At 39.7% G+C, this 19,417-nt stretch overlaps 1 protein-coding gene across 2 annotated transcripts in view; it reads right to left on the bottom strand.

Annotated features, from left to right (window-relative positions):
* LOC123995162 (RAC-alpha serine/threonine-protein kinase-like) overlaps positions 1-19,417 on the bottom strand; it is an 85,859-nt gene that overhangs the window by 23,058 nt on the left and 43,384 nt on the right. For both annotated transcript variants that reach the window (XM_046298566.1, XM_046298565.1), the window contains exon 2: positions 5,561-5,741. In XM_046298566.1, coding sequence (XP_046154522.1) covers positions 5,561-5,606 — 46 coding nt within the window. In that variant the 5' untranslated portion in view covers positions 5,607-5,741. The remainder of the gene's footprint in view (positions 1-5,560; positions 5,742-19,417) is intronic.

Here is a 19,417-nt window from a genome sequence, read left to right as displayed (position 1 = left end):
CCTCATTTGTTCAGAAAAAAAAGATCTATTTCCTCAACCCTTGCTCTCTTTACTGACACATGTAAACTCTGGCCAGTGTAACACAACAGCAAAATGGATTGAGAGGATGTGACAAACTGGAAACGGGGGAATGTTTACTGGTTGCTCAGGAGGGAAGACAGATGTGTGGAATGAATGGCTAGTTGTGGAAAATACTGGCGATCAAGAATAAAGTAAGGGGCAAGCGCTGTGCGCATATTATGTGTGCCAAACAGGTGCTGTTAGATTACAATATACATTTTCTGACCATTTGGACAAAGTATGTTTTTTTGGGGTAACGCCTTTATTACAGCAAAGACTAAAAACAGTCACATTCGTTAAGCAAATTAGAGAAATGAACGATTTAGGCCTATTTATTGTTTACACTAATTATTCAACCATCCCTTTTATTTAATTAAAACTAAAATGCTTTTACTGCATTTCAAATCATAAATGACTCATTTGCTGTGTCATGACATTAACAAATAAATGATTGATTGATACAGTAGCCCATTTAAGAATTGAAATATAGGCCGAAGTTAGTTACGGTATTAAGACTAAACAGGATGCGCTCTTAAGCATACAGCTCAATGGTGATTATACAAGGCTGCTATACTAAGCCTACTAATGATAATGACATTACTTATTATAATGATAATAACAAGGAGATCAAGGAAAAAGTGGCATTATTATTATTATATATATAATTTGACCATTTGGAACAGTGTAGACACTAAATAAAAAATAATACCAGAGGCTGGTCTAATGAAAAAACTGTGAAGCCTTTATTTCAGCATATCAAAACAGCAGAATTTGTGTACTTGTTTTGGTTACATGAGGCCTGGTACTCATGGAATCAGTAGACTGTTAAACACTCAAACAGGCAACAGAAGCAGGTTGTCATTTCTGTAGATATTATTTATAAAGCAAAGTACATTTAATAAACAGTTAAGCTAATGATTTAAAGACTTAATTAAATTGGGGTTTCCCATCTCTCTCCTCACTTTTACTCAACAATTAAGGCAAGGGCTGTGGTCTCATCTAACTCTGCTGCTGCCTCCGCCCCATTGTTCTCAACACCGATATGCTGGTCAACTTCACTATTATGCACATGGTCTATGAAAAGGCGCCAATTCAACAGCGCACTGATGCGTTTCAGAACCGCAGACAGCAACCACTATCCAACGTGGAAGAAAACCCATTTGTAAAATATATATTTTTATTTGTGATGCAACATTGTTCTTATATAATATAACCACATACAATTTCAGTAGCAAATGTCTGATGGACTGTGCCATCCCCATGGATCAGTACTAGAGGTCGACCGATTATGATTTTTCAACGCCGATACCGATTATTGGAGGACCAAAAAAGCAGAATACGGATACCGTCCGATTGTTTTATTTATTTGTAATAATGACAATTACAACAATACTGAATGGGCACTTATATTTTAACTTAATATAATACATCAATAAAATCAATTTAGCCTCAAGTAAATAATGAAACATGTTCAATTTGGTTTAAATAATGTTGATAGGCTTGAAGTCAAACAGCGCAATGCTTGACGCACATCGAAGAGCTGCTGGCAAAACGCACAAAAGTGTTGTTTGAATTAATGTTTACACGCCTGCTTCTGCCAACAACCGCTCAGTCAGATACATGTATGCTCAGTCAGATTAGATTATATGCAACGAAGGACACGCTAGATTATATCTAGTAATATCATCAACCATGTGTAGTTAACTAGTGATTATGATTGATTGTTTTTTTTTATAAGATAAGTTTAATGCTAGCTAGCAACTTACCATGGCTTACTGCATTCGCGTAACAGACAGTCTCCTTGTGGAGTGCAACGAGAGAGAGGCAGGTCGTTATTGCGTTGGACTAGTTAACTGTAAGGTTGCAAGATTGGATCCCCCGAGCTGACAAAGTGAAAATCTGTCGTTCTGCCCCTGATCGAGGCAGTTAACCCACCGTTCCTAGGCCGTCATTGAAAATAAGAATGTGTTCTTAACTGACTTGCCTAGTTAAATAAAAGGTATTAAAAAATGTAAAAGTTTTTTTTTTTTTTTTAAACGGCACTCAAATACAGATTTCCGATTGTTATGAAAACTTGAAATCGGCCCTACTTAAAATCGGCAATTCCAATTAATCGGTCGACCTCTAATCAGTACACTCAGACATGCAATAATTGGACAGGTCTCTTGTACACCATGATTAATTATTTTTATTGCTACTGCTCGACTAAAGGAATCTCGATCGACCAACAGCCTATCGACCAAACAATTCACCAAATCTACTAAAATGGGTCAGGCCTAGTAGAGTTGCAAGTAATTCACTTTAAAACAGCTACATTTAGTCTCAGCGGCCAAGAGGACCACTAAACTTTCAGTTGGAGGGCATGCTATTGGATACACCCACTACCCCTCCCCTTCCTTTGCCACCACTGTTGAAAAAAATCCTTGGGGAAACACTGCTAAACTAAATTTGTTGTAGGATGTTTGAATGACAGGTGGGCAAAATCCACCCTGAGCAGAAAATGCCTGACAGAACCACTCTGCAGCCTTCATAGTTTCCTGTGGGTGATGTCACCATGGTCACATCAAGAGAGAAAACATCTCCAAATCCCTTGTGGACAAAACAGGCTCCCCGCCACATTAAGCGGCGCAAATCCAGCGCTGGCTGCCTTCCTTTTGATCAGGGCCCAGAGCCATTCTGGGTGGGGTCTGTCTGCATAGCTGAACTGGGATGACCCTCAAACTCCTAGCCACGGCGCTACACTGTCCGACTGTCTGACTGGCCAAGGCTGGAGGGAGGGAGGGGGTAGGACTCTCCAGTAAAAACCCAATGGCCTTGCAAACTCCGACTGTCCAGCTTCCACAGTTTGTGTAGTAGGAATCTTGCTGCTGCCATCCTCAGCCACACCCTAATCCCTGCACCATTGCACCGCCTGGCTTTTCCAGAAAGTTGGCCTCTGGTTGAGTTGGGTGTTGTACACAACCCAATAACACCATTTGCTAGAAAATACCATATTGGAGAGTCCGTAAAAATATATTATATCCAGTATAGGCTATCATAGAAGATTTCATGTGTGAAAACACACGTTTTTCATTGTTGCAATCTGGTCGTCCCTGTGGTTAAAGCTATGTTGAGGCTTAACGGCGTACACCATATGTTATGATATACCGGTATTGATGCAGGGACTGGTTGGGGTTTTTACTTTACCTTCTATACCGGTATTTGAATGTTTGGTTTGTTGAATGTGATACGCCATATGTAAATGTCAATTTTTATAGTTTACTTAGCTACTTGAGTCATCTCTCTCCGTACCACACAGACCTAGCCCCGCCCCTTGTCACTCACGGAGTGCATTTGACGTTCCTCAACAACGAGACACTTGCATTCAGTCTGCATGGTCAATGCAGAACATGCAACAATGTTGATGACAACGATGCAGTTTTCACTTTGCGTCTTAATATAAATCCACTAGCGTTCTACAAATGACATTATTAGTTCATGTTTCTTACATCAGCAAACAGCTAGTATGACTTTTCTTAGCAAGTTGCCCTAAATCTTGTGAGATGCTAATAGCTAGCTAGCTAATAAATGTACTGAGTTAGAGCAAACGCAGCTAGCTAATACAGCCTGATAATACCAGTGATGGCGTAGACCTAAAATCAGCTTGTTGTTTGTGCAACAGTATCTTCTAAATCAAAGAGGAATATGCAAAGCAAGAATATGTTAGATACATGAAGTAGCTAAGAGAAAACATGCAATGTAGCCAACCAAAGCTTATAGGGTCCCCTAGGAAACACTTTAGTTCCTACCCTCACAATAACTCCCTGGCATTTTAATTCATTGTCATCTCAAACACTGTATTCAATGTACCCACTATTACATTCTAACTATAGAATTAGACTAGTCATTCTATTTTAATGATTCCAACAGTTTTGCTCTAATTAGCAAGTCAAATCGCAATTGCAACATTTGGTTAAAAATAAGTCCTAGATGATTTGTCCATATCATGCAGCCCTAGGCGGCAGTATGGAAATTCTCAATTGAGCAGTGGTGTAAAGTACTTAAGTACTACTCAAATTGTTTTTTGGTATCTGTACTTTAATTTGGATTACTTTTACTTCACTACATTCTAAAGAAAATACTGTACTTTTTACTCCATGCATTTTCCCTGACACCCAAATGTACTAGTTACATTTTGAATGCTTAACAGGACAGGAAAATGATCCAATTCACACACTTATCAAAAGAACATCCCTGGTCATCTACTGCCCCTGATCTGGAGGACTCACTAAACACAAATGCTTTGTTTGTAAATTGTATGAGTGTGCCCCTGGCCATCTGTAAATAAATGTTAAAAATGGTTTGCTTAAGGAATTTGAAATTACTTCTACCTTTGATACTTAAGTACATTTTATAAATTACATATCATTTTGATACATAAGTATATATAAAACCAAATACTTCTACTCAAGTAGTATTTTACTGGGTTACTAACTTTTACTTGAGTAATTTTCTTTTAATGTATATTTACTTTTATTCAAGTATGACAGTTGGGTACTCTTTCCACTACCGCAAATGAGTGCAGGAAGTGCTGAAATGTGTTTTGTTTGAAGTTGAATTGAACAGTATAAAACAATCAGAATGGAGAAAGACTTACTGAAATCACTGAGAATGGATGTGTTGCCACCCTGGGATCAGTCACTACTCAAAGCAAAATGTACAACTTTTATTATTGAATTTTAAAAAAGAAAATCTAATTTCTTTTAAATACCGTGATAATATTTTGGCCATATCGCCCAGCCCTAGCGTACCCTGGCAACAGTTAGTTAATAAAGTGGGGGGTGTCCATTTCTTTGTTTATAGAACACGGAAAGGGTCAAAGGAGAAGCAGGTGCGAGTGGAAAACACACCAATTCCAGACGGAACAGGAAAATATGCACATGGAATGGCCTGGGTCACAGCAGAGACCCAGAGTTCAATCTGCACAAAGACTAATCCAAAACAAGAGAAAGGTTGAAAAACACAGCTTTAAAGTTAAATGGATGTGTCCCCCCCCAGAAATTGGCAAATGTTTTACACAAAACATTTCTCATCAGCTTTTACAAATGCCCTGATATAACCTCTACTAGTGTGTACACTAACAGGTTTGTTATGAGGATGTATTCACAGGCCTTAAGTGTCAGGAACCACATTTTTAAGGACCATAAACATTCATAGGGGCCATAAACATTCTTATAGACAGTAAACATTGCATCACTTGCATTGTAGACCTGGTTATCGATGAATGGAGCTGAAACCGGAAGCAATCTCAGAATGGTGTGACGCAGGGACGACTTTATATGCCCTTTTATCTCAAGAGACAACAGGTTGGCTAATTGACAACCATGCAAACATAACCAGAAAAAGCAACAAAATCTACACTTACTTCAAAGCAGGACAGAGGCAACATATATGTTACATTGTGTGTGATTTCCAAAGCCTTAGGTAAGAGGGTGGTGGAGATCGAGGGTATAGGTATTACCTCGTTTGTGAAGCCATCCCTCCTTCACAATGACTACTTCACCCATGGTGGCCCGTGGAAGAATGGGGGGAGGGGTTTTGTCCTCTGAGGTGGTCCCACAGAAGGAGGCGTCACTCTCGTCCCCTTCACTCAAATCAGGAGCGGTCTAGTGCTGGGGAAGGTTTCAGCCAGCACCGTTTACCTATTGGGAGGTTAAAAGACAGACGGATAAGGAAGAAATGCATCCTAGTTCAAATCCAGCAAATTACACATTCTTAGTGCTGCAAATATTAACAAAGGTAGTGAGAGCAACATTTACAGACAAAGAAACAAGAATGACAAAATGGCAATCAGTGCTTAATGCGCAAAAACACCAAGTTACTTACTATACAAAGCACTTACAAAATCACTGTTAACAAAACGTTAACAATGTTAATATAATTAGTTTTACTACACATAACCGGCAAATGAAATGTTACATGTTCCTATTTCTGTCTTGTAGCATCCTCCTGAACAAGCCTCTGGTATTTGTTAGTACAAGACCCTTACTGTAACTGAAAGCACAGGGACATAGAACTATGCAGACCCTTTAGCAGCTGTCAAATCATTCTACTTTGTTATGGCTAACCCCACTTATCCCTCCATATATCTCAACACTGGAAATATTGCTTCATTATCATCCCCTGGATATATATTTTGTGCAATGCCACATGTATCGCGTAATGGAATTATAATCAAGATGGTTCCCAGGTTAGGTCAGGTAGTTAACCCCAGGTGAATGAGTGAAATTTCAGCTTTATTTTGGTAGGCCTAATAATTATACTATTGCACAGTAACTACACTATGATCACAATACCATGATTCATATTAGTGCAAAAAAAACAAGTTTTCATATCATTGTAAAAATATCCGTTAGCAAGCATCGAGGGGCTCTATTTGTGTGAATCCTTTGTTTCTGGAAATCCTGCCCCTGACTGCAACCCAATGATATTAAAATAAATAGCACCATTGTTTAACGGGGTGAAATGAAAAGGCATGAGAAGAGCTTATTGAATGCACTGACAGAAGATCTAGAGGGGGTAATGCAGGTTCACATTCTGATACTGTATTGTCTTCAGACAGCAGGTGCTGGTCTAGCACAGCATATGCCAAGTGCATTCTAGTGATGGGGGGTATCAATACAGTAACATTAAATCCGGATATTATTTTGACTATCGGAATATTATTCGATATATATTAATATTATATTAGTAATTTCCATTAATAGCTTGTTTTCCCCATCACTTTAAACTACAATATGTACACTACCGTTCAAATGTTTGGGGTTACTCAAACATATCCTAGTTTTTGAAAAAAATTCAATGATGCTGGAGGAGTGCTTGACACCATCTGTCAAGCATGGTGGAAGCAATGTGATGGTCTGGGGGTGCTTTGGTGGTGGTAAACTGGGAGATTTGTACAGGGTAAACGGGATCTTGAAGGAGGAAGTCTATCACTCCATTTCGCAACACCATACCTAGTGGACAGTGCTTAATTGGAGCCAATGTCCTACTACAACAGGACAATGACCCAAAGCACAGCTCCAAACTATGCAATAACTATTTAGGGAAGAAGTAGTCATCTGTTATTCTGTCTATAATGGAGTGGCCAGCACAGTCACCGGCTCTCAACCCTATTGAGCTGTTGTGGGAGCAAGCTTGACCATATGGTACGTAAGAAGTGCCAATCAAGCCAATACAACTTTTGGGAGGTGCTTCAAGAAGCATGGGGTGAAATCTCTTAACAAATTGACAACTAGAATGCCAAAAGATCTGCAAGGCTGTAATAGCTGCAGATGGAGGATTCTTTGACGAAAGCAAAGTTTGAAGGACACAATTCTTATTTATAACCTTGTCAATGTGGCGACTATATTTCCTATTAATTTTGCAACTCATTTCATGTATGTCTTAAAGGAAAATTTCAAAATGACCCCAAACTTTTGAACAGTAGTGTAACTGTGCGACCAACCAAATTGACAATGAAATGAGAGTTATAGAGCTGTCATTATCATTGAAAGCAAGTCTAAGAGGTAGATCTGTTCTGTGTGTGCCATTTCCATGCTTAAGTTTTGCATCTTTTACTTTGTATTGTACACCAGCTTTAAACAGCTGAAAACATATTTCAGTGGTTTAGATGGTACAATGATGCTCTACACTATACGTGCTTGTTCTGTCAAACTAGTTGAATTTTAGTAACCAGGAAATGGCAGAGCGATTCATGCATAGTACATCTTTAAATAGGGAGACAATTTGTTTTCTGCACTTATTTCCGTGACTGATAAAAAAAAAAACTCAAGGCTCTCTCATCCATCTGCAGCAGACACACGTTGAGGAATATGTTTGGAACATCAAAACCACAATATAATGAGAAATGCAATACATATCATATTGACACCTAAGTATGGTGATAATATCATATTGTGAGGTCTCTGGCAAGACATTTCAGATGTACATTTTCTGCACATCTTTGAAGATAATAAATAACATGTGGTTCCTGAGACAGAGCTGTCATCCAATGACTTCCAAGTTCCCTCCCCACTGCACTACATTGCACACTCCATCTAGCAGCTACTAACAGTCTACTTCGCACCTTTAAATGTTTTTGACCTACCTATCAAGTATCATTTCACCTGGAGTAAAAAGACCAGGTTCCAACAGTGAACTGCTCAGAAGGCCAAAACAAAGACCGGACATTTTTAAACATGCATGCTCCTTTGTGGACCATAACCCACCAGATTATTTGTTTGAGTAAATAACGAGCTGCCAGATAACAGGTAACTGCCAAAATTAATGAAAAACATGGAGTAAACGAGGGATGCAAAATACTCTACATGACCAATAAGTTTGTGGACACCTGCTAGTCGAACATCTCATTCCAAAATTATGGGCATTAATATGGAGTTGGTCCCCCCCTTTCCTGCTTTAACAGCCTATACTCTTCTGGGAAGGCTTTCCACTAGATGTTGGAACATTGCTGCGGGGACTTGTCCATTCAGCCACAAGAGAATTAGTGAGGTCAGGCACTGATGTTGGGCAATTAGGCCTGGCTCGTAGTCAGCGTTCCAATTCATCTCAAAGGTGTTCGATGGGTTTGAGGTCTAGGCTCTGTAAGCCAGTCAAGTTCTTCCACACCAATCGCTTCAAAGCATTTCTGTATGGACCTCGCTTTGTGCACAAGGGCATTGTCATGTTGAAACAGGAAAGGGCCTTCCCAAAACTGTGGCTGAAATAGCCAAATCCACTAATTTGAAGAGGCGTGTGTGTGTGTGTACACAAAAAAGTTTGTTTTTATTGAGGAACAGAGAAAATACAAGTAAAAGAATCTAATATGTTCAATCATGTTTCATCAGTTATTTCAATGTCAAGTTCCTCCTCCCATTTCTTTTTAATATAGTTTGTAGAATATTTCTTTGAGGATTGAATACCCAAGTAAAGAGGTTGTTGTTTTTTACTTCAAGTTGTATGCGTTAGTGAATACTTGGATTCATTTTTGAGGTGCTCGAGGTACGGTTACACATTTTGGGGAATGTGAAATATATGCAAATTAATATTAATACAATTTAAATGTAATGTTTTGTGCATTGATATATTTACCATAACATATGGAGACAGAATCATAAACCTTTCACCTTATCATAAGTAGACAATTGCAAATGATTAAATCCTTCCAATAGAAATTAAACAATTGTTACGAATAAAACTTTAATTTAAGAGTTGACTCATCACATGATTTCACTGAACAACAAAAGGGACTATTAAATAATGTCCAATGATCTATCGCATCACCCAAAAACATCAACATACATCTGTAAAACTATAGTTTCAAGACTAAAGCTTTGGTTGTCTTCCTCTCGGGCTTCCATGTCTTCTCCCTGGACCTCAATGTCCAGCTCTTGAACAGACTTAGGACTCACCTTCACTATCATTTTCCAACCTTGATGGCTTGTTTTCAGGCTCAAAAACACAAAAATGTGTAGGTCAGCCTGTTGCATGCTTTGGTGTGTGTTCCCAAACAAGGACCAGTTGCGCTCTGAGGCAGCTGATGTTGGTGGGATTTGGAGGATGAGGCAACTGGGGAAAGAGCCTCAGATCCACAAAGTCCCTTCCACCAGGTGGTTGATGAGATATGCTGGCACGACTGCCATATTGCATCTCCATCCCAAAGCCCTTGCTTGGAAGTGTACTTTGCCAGACTGTCAAGAAACTTTCCTTCATCCAGGCCAAGGTGGCGAGACACGGTAGTGATGCTCTTACCAGCATACTTGGGGTCCAACATGTACACTGCGGGGTGCATGGGCTTCAGGCAGAAGTCTTCATGCGTTTCAGAACTGCAATTTCCTCTGCTTGGAGCAACCGTGAAGTGGGCAGGGCAGTATAGATTTCTTCTCTTACATCTGCAAGCAGAGTGAACATCAGACAGGATGGCATTGTCTCCCTCAATCCATGTAATGGCTACTGCTATTGGTATCAGGAGTTTGACTGCTTACTACTCTCTCCCAAAATACATCATCCAGGAGGATCCACTTTAAAAATTTTTTTTTTTTTACCCCTTTCTCCCCAATTTTGTGGTATCCAATTATTAGTAGCTACTATCTTGTCTCATCGCTACAACTCCAGTACGGGCTCGGGAGAGACGAAGGTTGAAAGTCATGCGTCCTCCGATACACAACCCAACCAAGCCGCACTGCTTCTTAACACAGTGCGCGCATTGGAGCAACCGTGAAGTGGGCAGGGCAGTATGGATTTCTTCTCTTACATCTGCAAGCAGGTTTGATGCGCGCTGTGTTAAGCAGTGCGGCATGGTTGGGTTGTGTATCGGAGGGTTGTGTATCCCTGGTTGAGTGGTGGCGATGTAGTTAATTACAAATGAGTAGATAAAGCATGTCTGGTTGGAGGAGTGTATGCTGGGCGAAGAACATTCAGAAATCTCTTCCAATACACGTCGCCTGTGAGCAGAGGTGAACCAGTTGCATACACAGCTTGAGCAAAACATTCATTAGCATTTCTCTTTTTACGTTCTTCCATTGAGTCAAGAAAAACTGATTCCAGGAGGACCATGAGCTGTTGCTACCAATTTTTTTAATTTTTATTTATTTAACCAGGCAAGTCAGTTAAGAACAGATTCTTATTTTCAATGACGGCCTGGGAACAGTGGGTTAACTGCCTGTTCAGGGGCAGAACGACAGATTTGTACCTTGTCAGCTCGGGGGTTTGAACTCGCAACCTTCTGGTTACTAGTCCAACGCTCTAACCACTAGGCTACGAATCCGACACCAATAAGGTGTCGGATTCATCATTTTTACCTCAAATAGAAGTACGGGGTCTTTTGTCAGAGGTTGCTTGTTGTGAGCGCTGAGGTAACTTAATGCACCTGGCCAGACGATTCTGCATCTTTGAAGAATGCAACACATGATTTGGCACAGTATTTTCAAATGTACACAGCTTATCCTTTTACATTAGCTGCAGTGAAAAACAAATACAATTTCATGTACAGATACATAGTCAAGCAATTTAATTTAACTCATTTGTAAGATAAATGTTCTAAAATTAATCATGTATGGAAACAGGTGAATTAACACTCAGCTAACTCAAGCAAGCTAAAACCCACACGTTAACAAAAACTAACTAGCAGAAATTGTTAACAAGTTAGAAATAATTTAAACACACTTTGCAGTAGGCTACTATTTAATAGTGAAGACAAAATGTCTTATATATATATATATTCACCCCACCCAGTATTGTTATCAAAACTTACCAGAAAGCATGTAGTCCTTGGATCGGACAGTGTAGTAGTGTGGGCTCAATAACATATAAATGGGCAAAATCTTGAGAATCAGCTGTATATGTGATGGATGAGTGCAGTGTGCATGCAGAGGGTTGCAATTCCATTGAATTGGGGATATTTTAACCAATATTTCCACAAGAACAAGAATTGCCTTGTGTGTATCCCATTTTGAAAAAATTGTGTCTGTCTATTTCGTATGAAAGCAGTTTGATCCCCATCAAGCAATTCTGGGATTACGTCTTCCATTCTTTTGGCTATTATTGATGAATATAGTTACTAACCCGTGTTAAGAATTGCAATTGGTCTATAGGAACTGCATTCCTTCTTACCTTTACCCTCTTTTGGGATTACAGATATAGTCCAGTTAAAACCAGGCCTTAAGTAGGTGTTAGTTCTCTGAAGGCTTTGAACCATTAAAAAAATGGAAGCCATCAGTGCCTGGAGACTTGTTTACTTTTAGATATTGCTTTAATAATTTCTTCAGTAGTTACTTCCGAAGTTTGTCATCATTTTGCTCTGCCCCAATTGAGGGGAGATAGAGAATAAAAAAATAAAACTATTGTCTGTGCATTGCGTTCTCTGGTTGCTTGTACAGATGTGTAATAGGATTCAAAAGCATTCTGTATTTCATCCAATTTACATGTAATCTTTGTTTTGGGGTCTTATTTTGAAAATGGTATTCCGTGCTTGTTTCCTGAGTCTCCATGCTAGTAATTTCGTTGCCTTTGAGCCTGCTTCATAATATCGTTGTTTCAGGAATCTGAGCTTTTTCCTCTTCTTCACTATAAATCTGGTCAATTTGTTGTTTTACCCTTGAATCTCTCGTAATAGGAGGGTCTTTGTAATGACTGGGGCCGTTCTAAGTTTAAGGTTTCCTGTAAATTCAGCGGTTTGTGCTTTAATCCTTTTCTTCAGAGATGTGGCTATAATCTTTCCTCTAATAACTGCCATAGCTGCATCCTACAATGTAGCAGGAGATACTTCAACGTTATCATTATTCTCCAGATAGACGTTCAATTCGGTCTTTACCGATTCCTTGAATGCTGGATCTCACAGCATGCTTGTATTAAACCTCCATAGAGTATTTCTTGGTTTGCTATCAGAGTAAGGTAAACTCCATTATGGTCTTTCATTTCTGACAAACTCAAAATTAACTGAATTTTGGATCAAGATTGCAACTCCCCTTCTTCCCATTTTGTAAGAAAAAAGTATTCCTATATCCAATTTTCTTGAGTTTCTCGTGTTCAGGTGTGGTTAAGTGAGTTTCCTGCCAGAATAGTATGTCACCTCTCTCCAGTTTCATCTTTGCTATTACCTTACTTCTCTTGATGTCACTCCCCAGTCCGTTTACATTGAGACTTATGACCTTATATTCCCAATGATGCATCGATATAAATAAAAACCCTGTGCACCATAACTGCCTGCTTATCATGAACCAAAAATGAACAAAAAAAACAAGAACGATAATGTAAACCAAAGTGGGGAAATACAATGGTATTTGGACTCCCATGTCAGGACTGTCTCTTGCCTCTGGGGTTTGAGGGGATGAGCCTGTCCGCAGGTGGTACCCCTCGCTCAAATATAAAAATGCGTAATGCAGTCGCAAACAGGACCCGTTAGAACCGAAAATATTTTGTAATTCACCGACGTGTATAAGCGACAATTGAAAAGCGACAAGTATATATAGTGGGGCAAAAAAGTATTTAGTCAGCCACCAATTGAGCCACCAAAAGTTCTCCCACTTAAAAAGTTGAAGCCTGTAATTTAAGTGGGAGAACTTGCACAATTGGTGGCTGACTAAATACTTTTTTGCCCCACTGTAGGTCATGCGTGCATATCATGAATCCTCCCCTTGATATGCCCTTCTGTCACCCCATTGTCAAGGTGCCATTAATCTTGAGATAGACATGTTAATGTGATCATACATAAATTTGTCCTTCAAGAAAACACTTTTGGCTACTTACCCTTGCGCAGCATTAAGGGGGGGGGGGGGGAAGGGGGAAACATTACCTAGTGACGTACCGATATAACATTTTTGACTGATAACGATATTCTATATTTTCCTTGACAAAAATACCAACATTGAACGATTTTTGCAGCCTTAAACATTCTAGTACAGTTAAATAGTTACACACACGGACGCAGCGGTCCAAGGCACTGCATCTCAGCGCAAGAGGCATCACTACAGTCACTGGTTCCAATCCAGGCTGTATCACATCTGGCTGTGATTTGGAGTCCCATAGTGCGGTGCACAATTGGCCCAGCAGCATCCGGGCAATCACTGTAAATAAGAATTTGTTCTCAACTGACTTCCCTACTTAAAAGGTCACGCGCACAAAAAAAAGTTTTGGCATTTACATATGTCTCCACTTTGAGTATGTTTTACTGATAACCTATTTATTTCACTTACTTGCTGTGCTGTTACATTGTTCATTCTCATCCAGAATTTCTATGGAATGCCGTTTGGGTCTTTGCGTGTCAATAGATACACGTCAAATAAGCTTGTTGACCAATCAGTACCTGAATATGACTGCACAGCACAATAATGTAAGGCTTTAATCGTTTTACGTAGTCATTACACATTGATTACACTATCACTCATATGTCACAACAATTCATCGATACATATGCTGTGATGCTGGTAAAGTTGTCTCAAGCAACTACAGTGCTGGTCTTAAAGAAAGAGCTAGCTTCCTCATGGATGCAAACAATGTTCTTCCCAAAAAAACGACAATCTGTTTCAGGTGCTCTAGTTAGCTAGCTATATAGCTAGGTGTCATCATTAAAATAACCCTAATTTATAAGACATTTCTTATTTGATTAATGGTGGTCGGACCCATCTATTTTGAAGCTAGCCACATTTCAGATTAGGCACAATAGTGGACTTTACTGTTAGCCTTCAAAATAAAAGTATGCCATACATACATTTATATTCATTTGCATCACTGTCAGTCATTGACAGTGATGCAAATGAATACAAATAGTAGAATTGCCACTTTTATTGTAATGCTAACCACAAAGTCCACTATTGTGCCGAATCCTCATAGTGGCTAGCTTCACAACACAACCAGGCCCAGCCTCACGAGCCAGATGAAGCTAGCTGGCTACTAATAACGTTAGCAACTGGGTAAATTAGCTGGCTAGCTATTTATTTTTATGAACCGATCAACAAGTGGCAATTTAGCTAATACTTACAAGGATTCCTAAATTATTTTTATCAATGATGAAAATGACTACGGTCATTGTTTTCAGGCTGGTTGTATTGGTGCTTCACCAGTCGGCAAAAGTCAACATCACCCACAACATAGAACAGTCGATTGTCGAGGGCAATGAATTCAATCATCTTGGCTTTAAAAGGATTTCACTTTTGAGTTGGCTCGCTGACATTTTCTTACTCTTTCAAACGACTGCTCGACTTGGTGACTGCTCGATCCACACAGACTGCTCGATCCACACAGACATTGTGGGCGTCATTACGTCATGTTATGTAGAGGTATGCACGGTAGCTTTGACATCGGTTTTTAACAATAGGCGTTAACCTCTTAAACAACCGGTTAAGACTCTAGGGGCAGTATTTCATTTTTGGATAAAAAGACGTGCCCGTTTTTAGCGCAATATTTTGTCACTAAAAGATGCTCGACTATGCTTGGAATTGATAGTTTTGGAAAGAAGACACTGACGATTCCAGAACTGCAAAGATTTTCACTGTGAGTGCCTTAGAACAAAACCTACAGGCAAAACCAAGATGTTTGAGCGACCAGGAAATCAACAGGATTTCTGATGGCACGTTTTCCATGATCGCCTTATATGGCTGTGAATGCGACAGGAATGAACGGACACTTCCTATCGTTTCCCCAAGGTGTCTGCAGCATTGTGACGTATTTGTAGGCATATCATTGGAAGATTGACCATAAGACTACATTTACCAGGGGTCCCGCACGGTGTCTGCGTGGAAATTGGTGCGCAAAAGTCAGGTACCAGTATTTTTCCATCCGAATCTGAGAACAATGCAGGCTTCCAGGAATGGCATTTCAATGAAGAGATATGACAAAACACCTTGAGGATGGATTCAAACAACGTTTTCCATGTTTCAGTCGATATTATGGAGTTAATTCGGAAAAAAGTTTGACGTGTAGGTGACTGAATTTTCGGTTAGTTTCGGTAGCCAAATGCATAGTAACAAAACGGAACGTTGTGTCCTACACAAGCATCTTTCAGGAAAAACTGGACATCTGCTATGTAACTGAGAGTCTCCTCATTGAAACATCTGAAGTTCTTCAAAGGTAAATTATTTTATTTGATCCCTTTGCTGGTTTTTGTGAATATGTTGCGTGCTAAATGCTAACGCTAAATGCTAAGCTAGCTATCACCACTCTTACACAAATTATTGATTTTCTCTGGTTCTAAAGCATATTTTGAAAATCTGAGACGACAGGATTGTTAAGAAAAGGATAAGCTTGAGGATAGGCATATTTATTTCATTTCATTTGCGATTTTTAGAAATCGCTAACGTTGCGTTATGGTAATGAGCTTGAGGCTATGATTACGCTACCGAATACGGTGTGGGTAGGACTAACAGGTTAAAGGATAGGGGGCAGTATTTCCACTTTTGGATAAATAGCGTGCACAATTTCAACTTCCTGCTACTCATGCCAGGAATATAGTCGCTCTGGATAAGAGCGTCTGCTAAATGACTTAAATGTAAATGTAAATATGCATATGATTAGTAGGTGTGGATAGAAAACACTCTGAAGTTTCTAAAACTGGTTCAAGCATGTCCGACTATAACAGAACTTATGTAGCAGGCAAAACCCAGAGGAAAAACTGTTCAGAATTATTTTTTTCCTCTGACCGTTCCCCCAGTTGTCTTTGCCAAGGGAAATTTGATAGCGACCATTTCATTTCCTACGACTTCCACAGGATACCAGTCTTTGGAATTGGGTTGAAGTTAATCATTGGTGAAACGAAGAAGAGGCACATCCTGGAACAATGTTACACTGTTGATAGTTACGCAAGAGGGAAAATGGTGCATGTTTTGTTTACTTTCTCTATCAAATACAGATTACCCAGTCTACAATTTGATTGATTATTAACATTTAAAAATACCTAAAGTTGTATTACAAAAGTAGTTTGAAATATTTTGGCAAAGTTTATAGGCAACTCTTGAAATGTTTTGTAGCCTTTTTGTTTCTCAGATCAAACCTGCTTTATAAATGGACATTTTGGGTATACATGTACGGAATTCATTGAAAAAAAGGACCAATTGTGATGTTTATGGGACATATTGGAGTACCAACAAAGAAGCTTGTCAAAGGTAATGCATGTTTTATATTTTATTTCAGTGTTTTGTGTAGCGTCGGCTACGCTAATTCTTTTGTTTACAACTCGTTCAGGTGGTTCGGGGGGGGGTGCATGCTATAAGATAATAGCTTCTCATGCTTTCGCCGAAAAGCATTTTTAAAATCTGACATGTTGGCTGGATTCACAACAAGTGTAGCTTTAATTGAGTACCCTGCATGTGTGATTTAATGAAAGTTGGAGTTTTATCGCGTTTTATTTGAATTTGGCGCTATGCATTTCCCGAGGCTATTGGCCACTTGAGACGCTAGCGTCTCTCCTCTATCCATAAGAGGTTTTAAACCAGACATCTGGGCCAACAACGATGTTGGCATTTTTTACGCTTATGTCAGCCAATTCCTATATGTTCACCGATATAACCGTGCATCCCTAATTTCTCCTATTGCAATATCAACAGTAACAACCCAATATGTCTCAACAGCTCGCGGTAACTATTAAGTCTGTTAAATCCGATTCAGTGTCTTCCATCTTCTCGTTGGAAATGCCTGAGTCTCTCGAATGTGAACATCTTCTCACAGAGGCGATTTCCCGCTTTCGACACCGCTTGCCGAAAATGATCCATGGGAGGGCCTGCTTGAGTATTTCCTCCGTTGAAGATGCCTTTCTCCTTGCAGTATACTCCACTGGGATGCCCCTTGACTACAGGTCCTCAGCCGCACGCTCGTATGTAACCGGGCCATTATCCAGAAATACGCACAATTTTGCCGGGAATGGTATTTGGAAGCGAAATACCGCTAAGTACTTTCTTGATGGGGGTGTATTCCTTCCTTTTTATTACCTCTCCCGCGTAGTCATGATTAAAGAACCGTAATACTAAGGATCTTGGTGTGGGGGGGGCAGAGCATGGTGTGCGCTCTCAATCCCCAGGTCAGTGTTGTCTTCAAGTATTTCTATGAATAGACCCTCCACGAATTTGGGCATAGAGTATTTCTGGGCCCTCTGCACGGAATAAAGTGTTGTTTCGACGTGAAAAACCTTTGAGTTCTGTCACTTTTGCCTGTAGTGCGTGATGGCTTTTCAAAGACTGTTCAAGTATTTTCTTGACTGCAGTGTTCCATGTGTCCTTTTCCCCAATGCGCTGTTCTGCATCCCCCATTCTTGTAGATATGCTGTATAATTGTTTGTCGAGTCTTCAAGAAGGACATTAACCACTCAGTTATTTTCGTATATCTTCTCAAAGTTCCTCTCGTAAGCCTGTGAGCGCAATTCCTCTACCACTTCACGAAATGAGGGTTATTTTGCTGCTGCTAGCTTATTTGCACTAGCATTAGCCATCTGTTTCATTGTCGATTATATCTTCTGCGGTCTTGTTACAGGCTATTGTTGAAGCTCCACAACCTTTTCCTATTTTCCATTTTGTGTACATTATTATAATGCTTAGAGCAAATACTTTAATTGGGGGGGGGGGGGTACCCAACCAATGTGCTGTACGAAAAACTACGCAGACATTTTCTAAACTGTGTCACCGTAAGTCTTCCTTTTGTATATATTTAAAGCAGGTGCTTCCACTCAGGTGTGATTCTTGAATTAACATCATTCTAAGGATCATTTATAAAAATGCCCAGTTGCCCATTATTTTGGCTACCTTGGCTAGAAGCTGTTCAATGTTGGAATGGTGTGGGCATAACCCAACAGAATGGTATGGGTATATAAAAGGTTACTAAAAATTTGAATGCGCTGATTGGCCAGCTCATTCTCCTCAAGACCGCTGATCCTCACAGGGAGATAACATGTTCTGAGGAAATAGCAACCATTATTTTTTTTATATTCTGTTTGAGGTAGGGTTAAGTGTCAACATTATCTGGGTGTGAGTTAATATAATATGAATTTAAAGAGATTCACTGGGCAGTTACTTTAACACAAACAGGTGCATGTAATCTCCCCTCAGTAGAATATTAGGAAAGTCTACTCTTGCCCTGGGATGGCCTTTGATCTGTGCAGGACAAAGGGTCAAGTGGTTGTCTGAATGTAATGTCTCCCTGGGGAGTTAGTTTGGTTCACCAGGGAGGTAGTACAGTGCACCCAGAGGTGAAAACATGGCTTTTGTGTCTGCATTGAGGCAAGCAGGAAGTCACACTGACCTTGCAGTGACCTTTGTTGCTTGGTAGCACATGGAGCCCCAGTGTTAAAACACTCATGCTACACGGCAGAGGAAGAAGGCTGACAGGACTACCTAGAGATGTAGGTGAGGGAGCCACGAAGGCGGGAGAATGAGAGTTGTTTTTCATTGCTTAGACTTGGTTGGAAGCAGTCCATTAACATAAACACCACGCTAAAAAGGTCTTACAGCCCTGTAATGTCATCATCCAAAAATGTATTTTCCAAGCTATAGCACACAATATCTTACATAAAGCAGGTTTTTAAAAAGGACCAGAGTGGTCTGCTTCGAGGTTTTTTCGCAAAGGAAAAAAATATTGCAATACTGGTATCACAGACCTAGGTATACGTTAGAGCTGTAAATTGCCAGGGACCTCACGATATGAACGATGCTTAGGTGCCGATACGAATTGCAATTCTCAATTCCATACTATGATTTTATTGTGATTTGATGATCTAAAACAAAGCTCACCATAATGAGACCCATTTCAAGAAACTAGGCTTACGGCGCACGTCACAGGAAAGGTATGAAGTTTTCACTTGTATGCATTTTTTTGCAGAAATTCCTTCAGGAACATGTGAACTTCCATGTACCTTTCT

The sequence above is a fragment of the Oncorhynchus gorbuscha genome, linkage group LG14, assembly GCF_021184085.1.
Source record: "Oncorhynchus gorbuscha isolate QuinsamMale2020 ecotype Even-year linkage group LG14, OgorEven_v1.0, whole genome shotgun sequence".
Taxonomy (NCBI): domain Eukaryota; kingdom Metazoa; phylum Chordata; class Actinopteri; order Salmoniformes; family Salmonidae; genus Oncorhynchus; species Oncorhynchus gorbuscha.
This window is presented reverse-complemented; position numbering and strand designations above follow the sequence as displayed.